Source organism: Ctenocephalides felis, unplaced genomic scaffold (assembly GCF_003426905.1).
Source record: "Ctenocephalides felis isolate EL2017-DRISC unplaced genomic scaffold, ASM342690v1 CF-g0.4_SCAFFOLD_00845, whole genome shotgun sequence".
Lineage (NCBI taxonomy): Eukaryota > Metazoa > Arthropoda > Insecta > Siphonaptera > Pulicidae > Ctenocephalides > Ctenocephalides felis.
The window spans coordinates 9743665-9757744 of NW_020536999.1; the positions used below are offsets into that span (position 1 = coordinate 9743665).

The following is a 14080-nucleotide window of genomic DNA, read 5'->3' on the forward strand; positions in this document are numbered from 1 at the left end:
TATTGTGGTAATTTTCCATTCACGGATTCAAGATTCTTATAAATCATAGCAATTTGCATTTGAATTTAAAGATTCAGGAAATTTTTTTATTTTTTTTTTTAAATAACTCAAAAATTTTGTTCAACGCAGTCTAGTTAAGTTAACTTAGCAAAAACTAGATAAAATTCAAAACAATTCAAAATAAATTGTTTTATATACCCCCAAACAATTTTTTTAAATAAACGTGTATAGTTTGCACATTAAACTAAGGTGACCAAATTGCTGAATGCAAAATCTAAGGACAGCTTACAATTTCAAACTTTCATTTTCAATTTGACAAAAATTAGCAAAAATTATGAAAAAGAACTTCAGGACTGATTGGCAGAAAAGTTAACAAAATAATAAAAAGTTAATAAAAATTAATCAGAATTTTATACAAAGCTTAAAAGCGAAGAAAAAACATACATATTGAAAAATATTGGATAAAATATAAGTTATATTAACATATAATCGAATAATAAAGTCCTACCAAAAGTCAGTAGTTCTGATTAAAAGCAATCGATTTATTTAGAAAAACTGATTTTTACTATATATTTAAATAGTATTTGTTATTTTAAATCATTTTTAAGTTAGGGGGCATCCATCAATCACGTGAGCAAGTTTTTAAGGATTTTTAGACCTCTTCTTCCCCTTGGTGATAAATGGTAAAAATTAACCCCCCCCCTCCCCCAGACATTACATGTGTTTTTAGTTACGTGATAAAACTGTAAAATTTTTGATTTTTTTTGAAAATGTTTGATTTATTTAATAAAAATCAGTTAAAAAAATGAATATACGTGATATCTAACTATACCCCTCCCTTACCCACGTGATATTTCGTGATTTTTTTTTTATCAAAACCGCCCCTCCCTCCACCTAAAAATCTCACGTGTTTAATGGACGGTCACTTACTTGTTAGAATAAATCGCCTCCCCGTCCCGGATAACTACAAATTGCCATTCAGGCTTTGACATAAAAAAATATGGTCACCTGAATTATACGCACTTATACATATTGCAGGAATTTTTATAAATTTTTTAAAATATCTTGAAAACTTTGTTCAAGTCACTCTTTTTTAGAATACCTTAATAAGAAAATTTTAAATCAACCCCTCAATAAGTTCCATAATCCAAACTAACTATAACTTCTATAATCCAAAATAAAAGACCTTTCCATCTTAAATATCATTTTATTTTCTATAAATACACTTATCCATTAACAACATTATCCTCTCTATCTATCTATTCCTTCCTCAAACGTACATAGTCAGATGCACCTTCTGCAGCGGCTTCGACTGTTCCTGCCCAAAAGTCCTGACCGGCGGAAGCGCCCTTAACTTCCGTCCGTGCCTGCCGGTCTTCCTCTGCCAGAGACCGGAACGGGGCCGGTTGCCGAGCCACCTGTTCCGCTGGGCGGACCCGATCGGAGTCCTTCCGTGTTCGATGTTCGACAACCTGCCTTTGGTTGGGAGACAGATTAATATTCCTTCTTCGACGATTGATGATGAAAGGAGGAATGTGATCGTGAAGGGTAAATCTTATATATAAAAATGAATTGCAAACTGTGTTGGTAAGCGCATAACTCAACAACGCCTGGACCAATTTGGCCAATTCTTTTTTTTTAAATGTTCGTTGAAGTCCAAGGATGGTTCTTACGGCGAGAAAAAAACAAATAATCGTCGGAAAAACCCTAAAAACAGTCCTTTTCTTTTTCTTATACAAACGTTTTCTAACTAAAACGTATGGTCAATTTGAGCTTTATTGCTATTATATAAAGTTCATATTAAATTACAAGCACTCACTGTATATTCCTCCTGAACTATTATGCGGATTTTGATAGATCTTTCTTAAGTTTGTTAAGGAATTTTTTTAGGATGTATGTGATTTTTAAGTACTGGGATGTATGTGCAATATTATAGAAACAAATAGAAAAAATTGTAAAAAACGACAAGTCATAGTTTGCAATGAAAACAAATGAAAACTATCATCTGCCAAAAATTTCAATGCACTTATGAACCTAGACAACATTAGAATATGTATAATAAATTTATGATTATGAATACGAAAAATGAAATGTCTACATTATTATTGCCAAAAAGCAGCTGAGATGTGCCAGAAATTAAAATAATATAAAATACAGTATATGTATGGCAGATTGAATGATACACACATAAACAGGATATGAAAAATTAATTCACTTAAAATGTGAGGTGCCAATTTTTTGAGACCCCCCACTTCATCAGCTGTCAGTTTCTTCAATTTTCAACTTTTTTTTTAATTCTTGTTTTGTATTTCAATAATATTAAGAAACAAATGGTAAAAAATGGATAGTAAAAAGATTCATTGCTTTCTTTTACGACACTTTCAAAATGACCAAAAATTCATTGCTGTACACTAGAATATACCCTTAAGTTGAAAATCTTTAAATGAAAATGTTATGTGTATATTTTTTCCTCTTTTCATTTAATCAGTTGCTTGTAATTTTTCTATATTATATATTTATCTAGAACTAAACCTTGGGGTACATTTACGTGCTACAGTTAGTGGCGACTCTATGGAGTGCGCAGACAATTAAAATTGAAGTAACTTCTTTTATCCAACTAATGTGAAGTGGCAATGAATGTTTTTGCATTTTGATGCTTTGAGTTGCTATAAATCCTTTTTTATGATGAAGAAGGAAACGTTATGTGATGATTTTAAATAATAATTCATGATCAATTGCAATACCAATTGATAATGTTTGTTCTTTCATTTTCAGATTTTGATAATGTATATTCTTGCATTTTCATGTTTAGAGTTGCTATTATTCATTTTTTGGAAAGACTAATATTCCTGAGATGATGATGGAATATGATGAATAAAGATGATTATGAAGAAAAGTATTGGAAACTGAAGTTAAAATGTCCAATACATAAATTCTTATTGCATTTTGAGTTATTAGTAAGCCAAGCTGGTCTAAATACTTTAAAAGCTGTTTTTAAATCCATAGTCCTTTGTTTTTCTATTTATAAATAGTACTTTTTTATATTTAAACAAACATCAAGTTATTTGTAAGCGTTGCGAATTATATACTCAAACTTCTTTCTTATGTTTATACCTCTTTTACTTATGTTATTTTGTCAAAATTTATCAAATATTCCATTTCCGTTGGATTTTATACCACATTCTAATAAACTAAATGTACTCAGAGAAAATATGTATGTCTTCAATATGAATCTTATATAAATCTAATAAGAGTCTTTGAAAATCATGTGAATCTTATAAAGAATCTTTTATGACTCCAAAAGGACTGTACTCAGCTCTTGTTTACCTATTTCCAAAATGCTATAACGTATTTTTTTTAGAGTTTCAATACATAAATACAACTAAGTTTAAGTGGCATTTTGTCTGGAGGCAAGTTGCTTGAACTTGCCATATGTGTAAATAATGGACTAGACTAAATCAATAAATTAAGATTTAGGAACTTTTAAAATTGTGACGATGAAAATTTGAAATTTTGACACTGCTTGTTATTCCCAGCTTCAATAAATTTTTATAATTCAACCACTTTTCGTAGGCCTATAATATTTAAGGATGCTCGTCGAGACTATAAACCTCATCATCATAATTGTTTTATCAGAATCGTTTAAATTCTAAACCATGGATATAAAATATTATAGCTTCAAATAATTCATATATAAATTTCACCCCTTTTCATTTCCAAAATATAATACTACTTGTCAACGCAAAATACAATATTATCAAAATCTGAAATCAATAATGACATTCAAAATTCACAAAACACATAAATCCATTTCACAAAATTATGCTTTATTGATAAATTTCGCACTCTACAAATGAAAAGAAAAAAAAAACAAAAGCTTTTCAAAAATTCTCAATGATTTTAAACTTTTATTATGAGAAAGCGTAAACCCAAAGAAAATTTCTAGTAACTTTTTTGTGTATTATATTTTTTATATTAAAGATGGGGAACGTGCAGAGCAACAGGATACTCAAGCTCGAGAACATCGAAGAGCTGCAGGTAAACATAAAGGAAATATAATGGGATATATGTGTATGTGATACATGGAATTATTTTGAGGCAGTTATCGCCTCATCTGCTGAAGCAAATGAAGGAGATGGAGCGCAAAACTAAGGAGCAGCACAAGGAAGATGAATATTGGAAGCAGAGATTGGAACGATTGAAGCAGACTCATGAACGAGCTGAACAAATTCACGAGCTCAACGAAAAACTGGCCTTTGAGACGTATACCAAAAACATGAAGGTGATAATAATATTTATTGACTTAATTTTAGATAGTAGACAATTGGTTTTTTATCAAAATATCAATTCTTATTTATTAAATTGAATATTAACACGTATTCGGATGTTCAAGCAACTTGCCTTAAGGCAAAATTTACTATTATAATGTAATTTGCATCTGTAGCAAAATAATCAAGAGGAATGCGATAAGGATGCACCATGTGCTGGGCGTCGGGCAAGTGTTATTGATTGCTATAAAACTCATCCAAGAGAAACTATTCACTGTGCAGGTAAATGTATATATATATATATATATATATATATATATATTTATATATATATATATATATATATATATATATGCGCGTGTGTGTGAGTGCGGTGTATAATGTGTAATTCATTTATTCCAGGGGTGGTTCGTGATTTCCTAGAATGTATACAACGCAAAAAGAACAATGTAGTTGATGAAAATGATGAAAAAATCCCAGAAGAAGTTTGTTGACCAAGAACAATTTCACCTTATCATAATAGCTTGTCCACATATAGTAACCCAACAATATCAATTTTTACCCCGCATTTAAGAATAAGATGATTCATTTACACTTACCTACTGTAGCCATGCAAGTTTGTGGCAAAGAGAATTCTCTCTTCGATGGAACCTGAACAATAACATTATCTCCGACTTTTCTAAGAATGGTTCCAAAAGTACCAGCCGCGTGAATTAAACATCCACCTGTGCCAGGATATTTTTCAACACAGTGAACAATTGTGCCAACGGGTAAAGCACCCAGAGGATAAGCATCGCCTTCGTTTGCTCGAACTGTAAAGAAATATTGTGAAATCAATATGTGGTTTTTGGATACTTATTTAATACACTTGAATATATAATATATTATGGATATTTGCTGTAGTTTTGTGTTTATTATTTTAAGTAAAATTTGACTATAAGTACATGTTGAGTTAATTTTTTTTAATTATTTTAGTATGTGTTGAATAATGGAATTATTTTCTTTTAAAAATAAAACTGACAAATTACAAAATGAAAAAATAGAAATGAGTGTATAATGTTGTAATATTATTTTTTGCATAAATTACCTGGTATCCTAGGAATATGGCATGAAGTCTTAATTAAATCTCCAGCTTTCATATTCTCAGTTGCTAAAATATATTTTAATCGGTCACCAACAGCAACTAATGCTATATTAGCTGTTCGACAACCATCTTCCATAATCTGAAAATAAAAATTAGATAATAAATTAGTTGATATTATTTAAATTATATAATATAATTATACCTACAAATTATACAATAAAATTTTAATTTCGTAAGATTTACATGATTGTATATACATATTGATCTTGTTAGTAATAAAAAATCACAAAACTTCTTTTAAAGTTTATTTTACTACATTTAATTTAAATATTTCTCTAATAAATGTTTTGTATGCTATATATAAAAAAGAAATTAAAAGAGATTTGCTAGTTCTCTGTAAAATGATTATAACAATTTTAATTTAATGATACTAACCTGTATAACTTTCTCAATTTGTGGTGGTCCTTCTTTAGGGCCTACTCGTATCCAATCAATCCAATGATATTTCTGTTTAATTCCTCCTCCTATACCTTTTGCCACAACACGCCCTATAAAAAATAAAATAATCCGATTAATAATATAAAGCAATATATATAATGTAAAATTAGGCATGAGTTTTAGATTTGGAGCAGTTATGTTAGAAAAATTAAGAAGTTTTATATTAGTTGTCTGATGATTAAAAATTGATTTGCTCGATCACCTGTGTAATAGTAAAAGAAGCAAAAGGAAGTATTTTATATAAAAATTAAAGTTTTGATTAATCAATAGAGTCTATGATAAATCAATCTCTTATATATAATTTGTAACACATTGAGGTTATTTTAAAATTTTAAAAGTTTATTCTATTTTATATTTCTATTATACCTGTGACAGGATCTCTTCCAGCTAAATTAGTTACATCTAAAGGCTTCACAGTATATTTTTCAGGATAATGTACAATCCTTCGGTAACTTTTGCCATTTACACCAGGTTTTGGTTTTTCAACATATTTCCAAAGGGTTCGAACTAAATTTACACATACTACATTGAGACTTGAATTGAAATTTGTACTAATTTGTTTAAATAAAGAAACTGACATTTTTTAAATATTATATTAATATTTTATCATAATAACACAGGCACAGAAAATGAGTTAATATTTGTAGGTTATGTTTTTGACAGCAAGGACTTTTTATACGTCTTATGTGGCTAACTTCATTGTGGTTTGTTCGGAGGAATATTTAAATTCCAAAATTCTTAAATCTTACAATCATTTATAAATAAATATTCCACAATTGTTGTTGTTAAAATACATGAAATATTTTGCAGTACTCAAAATATTATACATAGAAGTAATATAATCGGTAAGATCATCTTTACGTATCACTATTTATTATTTGTCACATTTGAGGTTATGTTTTAGAAGCGTTAAGTAAAACTGAAATACAACTTTGTTTATCATAAAAATGGGCAAAACTAAAACAAATACCGAATCTCAAGATGTTTCCTTGGCCGATGTGACAATTAAAGAAGAGCAATTATCATATGAAGATAAATTAAAAAACGCCAGTATCATAGCACAACCTATGGCTCCCAAAAAACTCACAAAAAAGTGTTACAAACTAATTAAGAAAGCTTCTAAACAAAAAACGTTTCTACGAGCTGGTTTAAAAGATGTCCAGTCACGAATTCGCAAAGGAGAGACAGGCATTGTCATTTTTGCTGGAGATGTTACACCAGTTGAAATAATGTGCCATTTGCCGGGTGTTTGCGAAGAGAAAGATATTCCTTATACGTATACACCAAGTCGAAATGATCTTGGATCTGCTATGGGAATGAAAAGAGGTTCTCTCATGATTCTCGTACGAGAGCATCCGGATTATAAAGAATTATATGATGAATGCAAAGAAGAAATTAATGCGTTGGCAATACCTTTTTAATAATATAGTAATTAGATAAATAGAAAAGTATAAGTATTTTTATAATTTGAAATGTGTTCAGTATAGTAAATTACATTCTGAAGCAATGTAATATATTTTGTGCACATGTGGAAATAAATTTAAGTAATAAATTATTTACTTATGTCTTTTTTTATGCAATTATAGTGATATAAAAGAAAATTTTAAATTGTCTGTAATAGTAATAAATTATAATTTTAAATATATAGTTAGTTCACAGCTTTGTGCCATAATTAAGTAGATATATCAACCTCAATTCAAAAATACATTTTATTTTATTATTATTATCAATATTTGGAATTCAATACCTCATTTTTTTATATCAAAGTCAATATAAAACCTAGTGGTGCATGGTATTGTGCCTTAAAGCAAATTGCTGGAACTTTCCGTACCAAAAATTAACTTTTTAAAAAAAGATTTTAGAAAAGAAAGAAAAAAACAGATTTTTGAGAAATTTTAATCTTTTTTTTTAAGTTAATTTTTGGTATGAGAAGTTCCAGCAATTTGCCTTAAGGCACGATGCCAATCATACACTAATAGTTATTAATTTTTATCAAAGTTTGAAAAAAATTTTAATCTTTTTTAAAAAAAATAAATTTTTGGTACAGGAAAGTCCTGCAATTTGCCTTAAGGCACGATGCCATACATAACTAGTTATTATTATTTTCAAAAATTTAAAATGTCTTGAAAAACTAATTTTTTAAAAAAATTTAATCTTTTTTTAAAAAATTTACCTTTGGTACGGAAAGTTCCAGCAATTAGTTTACTAGTATTTACTAGTTATTAGTTTTTATCAACTAATAATTAAAATATCTCATTCCTTTCCAATAACTTTTTATTAAAATAAATTTTAACTTTAAAATGTTTATTCTCGTTTAACTTTTATATTAACTTATGTTAGCACTAGTGTTGCACCAATACTTACAGGCACTATTTAATAATTCAACATATTTTGTAAAATATTTCATAAATTGAATTAGTACAACTAATCTAAATATATGTAATGAATTTTTGAGAAAGTAACAGCTATATATGCGTTAGATTTATATATATTTTTCTGAAATAATACTTATATACCTTTGAATCATCGGGTTGAATATTAGTCTGGTGCATTCAGTAAGGACTGGGAATCACACATAACATCTTCTCTCAAACTGGTACTCAAAGCGATCAAATCAGACAACCGAGAATCATCGCTTTTGCTGAATGGAAAGAACGAGTTCACAGTAGAATAATCTGTGGTTTTATGTCCATTTTCTGTTTTATAAGACTCTCCAGTAGCCAAAGTGCTATACATTTCGTTAATATTCCCAACCAGTATTCTATTTTGTATATCTATTTGTACTTTTCCACCACTTTTTATCTCCAAAATTGGCATAAATCTAAAATAGCACTGAGACCATATTTCTAAATTTGTTATCGTATGGCTCACCCTAATTCTGTTTTCTAACATCTGAGCCATTGCTTGGTTTATAATTTTTTTATCTCTATTAACTGGTTTTGGTGGTACTGGAGGTGGTACTTTGGAAACTTTCATCGGGCTTAGCATAGATAGTCCTCCGAATCTCATATCCAAATGTTTAGATATTCGGTGGACGTTTGTTGACTTTTGTTGTATATTAATAGTTTGTACATCTAGTGGTCTCACTGGCGGTAACACAGAATTTCTTTGTACTATATGATTTGGTGTGAATAGTGGATTTGCGAATAGAGCTATGTCTTTTTCACTGTACTGCTCTCCCCAATCCCAGACTGATCTTAAAACTAACGGAGGCTGGTGCTGGAAAAACATGTAATATTTTGTAAACATACCATAGGAGCTTGGTACGGAAAGAGAAGTATGAACAATTAAAAATTGTTTTAAAACTAGGAGTACCACAAGGAACAGTTGTAGGGCCATTATTTTATTTAAAATTCTAAAGAAAAATAAAGAAAAGACAAAATTTACTAATAGTGCATGGAATCGTAATTGAAATTTTAAAAAAAGATTCAATTTTTTTTAGAACTCTGAAAAAATCGATCTTTGAGATTTTTAAAATTTTTGAAAAAAATTGACCTCTTTGAAAAATCTGATTTTTTTGCGGTTACTATTTAAAATCTGATTCGTGCGCTCGAAATCGTGGACGAATTGTATCCAAACATACACAACATGCCAAAATATTCTTTGAAACATAAAGATACGCAAAAATGTTCATTTTCGATTTTTTTGCGATTACTATAACTTACCCTAAGGAAAGATAAAAAATGAAATATTTGGGTATTATAAAAAACAATAATTTAGAATGGTATTATCAAATTGAAATAATAATAATAAACTTACACATAATACATATTTGAATGTGGGGTCAAACCACAAATAAAAATATCTAAGCATGAATATAATTACTCTCATCTCTCATCAGCAAAAAAAAAACTATATATTTCCATATGATAAAAATAGAAACATGCATCCAAATACATAAAATCAAAAATAATAATAATATATTCTCTATTTTACTTACAAATCCCACAGAGCGTCTCTCATGTTCACTGTTGAAGATAAACGTATCAAATATGGTCAAATGTGCAGAATCCCACAACGTAGTCAAATAAGTCTCAGACATCTCCAAGGCAGTCGGCAACTGTTGTGTTATTTGCCAAACACAGTCCAAAAATAATAACAAATAGGGAGCCGTTACAGTATCTTGAACAATCACATGACCTAACCGATCACTAAAAGAAAATGTCTATAGTAAATGATTGATGTAAATAAATTAATGTTATAAATTAATTCACCAAAATGGATGTCCAAGAGCAACCCAGTCCTTTTGAATTAATGATTGAAAACCATTAATTGTCCTATAATGCGGATCGACAAGAATTTGTGTGAGACTTGATATGACGCAAATTATATCTCGTCCGTCACCTATGGAAAAAATAATTGTATTTATATATATATATATATATATATATATATATATATATATATATATGTTAAAGTAGTTAATTTTGATGTTGAGAAATATGAGTAAGTTCTTCAAGGGCAAATCAAATAAAAGGCAAAGATTTAGAAGTTAATCTTTAATTTTTCCATGGAAATTAATATAATATATAATTAATTATATATATATATATATATGTGTGTGTGTGTGTGCGTGTGTGTTAGTTTAGTTTGTTTATTTTGTAATCAACATTAGTTTTGAGGTTGATAATATATAACTTTGTTCTTTCTATTACTTATGGGATTCCTTGTTCAAAGCTCGAAAAAAGATATAAATGTAAGTTTTTTAACATTCCTTATATACTTTTCCTTTCAGTACTAAATATGTAAAAAAAATATCCATACCTTCTTGTAAAACTACAGTTGAACCGGCACAAAGAGAATCAGCTGCCTGACTAGCCAATGCTAAACACGTAGACACATAATATAACCAACGAGAACTATCTAGCAAAGACAACAGTTTTGAATCTTGCACCTGAAAAAATAAAAATCAATAAAGCAAACTTAATAAAATCATTTGCCATATAGTATATTTATTATACTAACACCAAATTGTCTCAAGGAATCAGGCGTACACAAGTCTTTCAACTTGGAATAACTACTATAAAGCTCCTTAGCACTGGGAAGATCTTTACATAAATCTAAAACAACGGGTTGTTTCTTTTGGGGATGAGCGGACCTAACATTTTCCAACATAGCATTCTCTTGTGTCCGATCCGACATTGTTGGGTGAATATCAGACATTCGGACTAAAGCACAACCTTGTCTGTTACCCCAAACCTAGAAGAAATAAATAATTACATATATGAATTTATTTTATCCTTGATATTATTTTTATCTTACATATATTGGAATTGCCCCGCATCTGAAATGTCTAGCTGCTTCTATTAACCGTGAATCCAAAACATTGGCAGGCACAATTAATGTTGATGGTAAAGTTGATGATATATCGTAACTACTGTTTACTGATGAACATCTCCAACCCGGTGTCTCTAATCTAACCAATTCGTAATGCCAATCAGCAGCGTTTGAAAACATTGCACAGTTGTATTGTGGATAATAGGGTTCGCTGGAAGGAAATATAGAATTTATGTAAATATTTATCTAAAAATGTTGTAGATTATCTGAAAAGATTATTGAAACTATCATTGAACCAGTTATAATCCCATTTTAAATATTATAAATTTGTATTTGGATATTTATTCATACACAAATCAAAAATAATAATTAAAAGATGCCATTAATTATAAATTGCAAGCAATGTTAATAAAATAATGTTTGCCTTATAGAAACAATGCAAATTTATTTTAAAAAAATCATTTACTACCTCACCTATAATCGTATGCAAATAATCTAGTATGGACAGTCGGGAATGCATGATGCAATATTGAAAGAGTAATTCCTTTGGCTTCATTAATTGGTGTAAATTTAAAACTGAAAGACATTGTCCTCATATTCTGTAAATAATTTGTAAAAAATTAAACAAAATAACAGACTTTATACAAGAAATATTGAAACCAACCTTGCAGACAATAAAAAGCCCTTTCACTTTAGAATGTATACTTTGTCCAGGAACAAGTTTTTTTTTCTTATCTCCAAGTGTGTAAATCTAAAACAAAAATTGAATTTACAAAACAAATTTAAGTGCACCAGCATTTTTATTTATATATCTATTTCTATATTTATATATTTACCGCGTCAATATTAGACAGACATATATCATTTTCACCAAGCAAAGCATTTTGTTGATACGTGTTATCCTAGAAATATAAAAATAATATATTCACAACAATTTCTTACTATGTAATCCTTTATCTATATAATGCACTTACACAACTACCATCTTTTGTATCGCTGGTAATGAATGTGACTTTGAAATTTGTTACAACTAGTAAACCGGTCTTTCCTTGGTTTCCATCAGTAAGAGGAGCAAACATTAACACGCTGTTGGCTTCGGCAACTGTAAGTTCACCTAAAAGGTGAAAAAAACAATTGAAACTGGTAATAATAGACACTAATTGTATAATTAATAATAATGAAATACAGCTGACATTATTCAAATTCAATTATTTACATAAAAATACAGTAAATCTTTCTATGATAATAATGTAATAAAGATTGTAATAATTGCCAAAGATTTTTTTGCAAATAGTAAATGAAGTTTTAAAAGCGATGCACAAATTATATTTTTTTAATGACAAAAAATCATGATAATGATTAATATGTCCATAAACTTAAAATCTGCTCGATTAAATAATGGACCATTTTTTATAATATTACAATTATTATAAGATTACAATTATTACTATAACTTATATTCACCTGGTAACAGTCGTGGTTTTAAAACAGACAGTTCATTAACACCTAGCTCCAAATCCTAAAAATATAAATATATCAGTCCATTTTACAAATAAATTCTAGGTACAAGATAAGGAACAAAATTTATTCGTTGACACTAAATGTATAAAATATTATAATTACCACAAATTCATCTTCATCTATATCCAGATAACTCTTAAAATTGTTACCAGATTTCATGTCGCTCATTGTAAATGTAAACATTTAAAATACATTATCCTTATTGCTAAATTTGTAGTTTCACATAACCTGCATTAATTTTTACAATCTAATCATTTCCTTGTTAAATTTGGCTTGATTTATTAAATAAATAATTTCTTCTGCATTCCTTACATAATTACATTAAACGTTAAATTATCTTAAACTAATATTATTATTAATTTCAACACTCTGTCATAATTGAAACACAAAAGTCATTTAAAAGGATTGTCAATCCAAGAGGATGCAACATGAGAAAAGAAGTTCGAATATTTTTGATTATTAATTTTAATTTGTGTCATGACCGTGAGATTAGGATAGATAAAAATAATGTAACAAATATAAGCTAATGAGCAAATTTTCTCAGAATGGTTATTGTACAGATAATGCAAATTGATAGATGTCTCAAGTCAAGTTTGAAAATTATTACACTAGTAGTGGGATAGCTGATGTATACTTATTTATATATATATAACTATTATAAATATATATACTTTTATCTGCTTTTATTTTTGCCATATCTAGGCAGTTGTTTTTAAATATAGGTTTTTTTCTAATGAGCGTATTACATATTATGTATTTACAACAGCAATATATCTGCAATTCAAAAATTCCAAATCAATACAAGACAATGCTTTCGGAACATATTATTAGTTTAAATCATACTTTTAATACTAAAAATCCTATTATTTTGCATAAAAAAATTGTGATCTAGAAAAAGTTTTTGAATCTGTTTTTATAAATTTAAATCCTTTTTGTGTAAATAAACGTAATTCTGCCTTTTCAGTTTATAATACTTATCATAATTATATCAATTGTTCATGACTGTGAATTTATCTGTTTTTCAATATTTAAATTTTTACCAATTTTTTTAATTCATTTTTTTTAAATATTTCACTACTTTGTTTTATTTTCGTTTTTTCAATTCTTGTTTCTCCTTTTTCTAACTGGCTAGCATCTACCAGAATTTGATCTTGAATCTATATTTGTAAACCTCCTTTGTTTCTATACAGTAAACTTTAAGTTTATTATTTTTTATTATTGGTTTATTTTTTGCAATGTTTAAACTAAATTGTTCAGAAACCTTTGAAACGTAAAGATATATGAAAATTCTTATTAACTTAGTGTAAGTTATAGCAATGGGCCAAAAATCAAAAATATTTTTTTTTGCATTACTTTACGTTTCAGAGGTTTCTGAACATTTTGGCATACTTCAGAAAAAATGGATGTGTGTATGTATGTATGTGTGAAGACA

General features: G+C 28.3%; 3 protein-coding genes across 3 annotated transcripts; 1 reads left to right on the top strand and 2 right to left on the bottom strand.

Annotated features, from left to right (window-relative positions):
* Positions 1-1209: 1209 nt before the first annotated feature.
* On the bottom strand, positions 1210-6475 carry LOC113363808 (39S ribosomal protein L2, mitochondrial-like). The gene is made up of 5 exons (XM_026606290.1): positions 6217-6475; positions 5788-5900; positions 5356-5491; positions 4868-5080; positions 1210-1476 (listed from the first exon to the last, which is right to left on the bottom strand). Exons 1-5 carry the CDS (start codon positions 6428-6430, stop codon positions 1271-1273), a joined length of 882 nt encoding a protein of 293 aa, XP_026462075.1. The 5' UTR covers positions 6431-6475; the 3' UTR covers positions 1210-1270.
* Positions 6476-6634: 159 nt separating this feature from the next.
* Positions 6635-7271, top strand: LOC113363815 (H/ACA ribonucleoprotein complex subunit 2-like protein). The gene is made up of 2 exons (XM_026606296.1): positions 6635-6695; positions 6755-7271. Exon 2 carries the CDS (start codon positions 6798-6800, stop codon positions 7269-7271), a length of 474 nt encoding a protein of 157 aa, XP_026462081.1. The 5' UTR covers positions 6635-6695; positions 6755-6797.
* An 893-nt stretch (positions 7272-8164) lies between these two features.
* Positions 8165-13000, bottom strand: LOC113363783 (myotubularin-related protein 10-like). Its single transcript, XM_026606269.1, has 13 exons — positions 12961-13000; positions 12751-12876; positions 12592-12646; positions 12102-12241; positions 11964-12029; positions 11792-11878; positions 11602-11726; positions 11113-11338; positions 10816-11049; positions 10615-10744; positions 10065-10194; positions 9791-10001; positions 8165-9069 (listed from the first exon to the last, which is right to left on the bottom strand). The coding sequence occupies exons 2-13, from the start codon at positions 12829-12831 to the stop codon at positions 8389-8391; spliced, it is 2166 nt and encodes a 721-aa protein (XP_026462054.1). The 5' UTR covers positions 12832-12876; positions 12961-13000; the 3' UTR covers positions 8165-8388.
* Positions 13001-14080: the final 1080 nt, after the last annotated feature.

Bases quoted from the DNA above. Each gene is read 5' to 3' on its own strand.
- LOC113363808 (XM_026606290.1), bottom strand. From the start codon at position 6,430: ATGTCAGTTTCTTTATTTAAACAAATTAGTACAAATTTCAATTCAAGT. The intron at 5,901-6,216 runs GTATAATAGAAA...TATTTTTTATAG, and splicing joins TGGAAGAGATCCTGTCACAG to GGCGTGTTGTGGCAAAAGGT. The intron at 1,477-4,867 runs GTAAGTGTAAAT...TCCCAACCAAAG, and splicing joins AACTTGCATGGCTACAGTAG to GCAGGTTGTCGAACATCGAA.
- LOC113363815 (XM_026606296.1), top strand. From the start codon at position 6,798: ATGGGCAAAACTAAAACAAATACCGAATCTCAAGATGTTTCCTTGGCC.
- LOC113363783 (XM_026606269.1), bottom strand. From the start codon at position 12,831: ATGTTTACATTTACAATGAGCGACATGAAATCTGGTAACAATTTTAAG. The intron at 12,242-12,591 runs GTGAATATAAGT...TTCACCTTTTAG, and splicing joins AAAACCACGACTGTTACCAG to GTGAACTTACAGTTGCCGAA. The intron at 11,050-11,112 runs GTAAGATAAAAA...TATTTCTTCTAG, and splicing joins GCGGGGCAATTCCAATATAT to GTTTGGGGTAACAGACAAGG.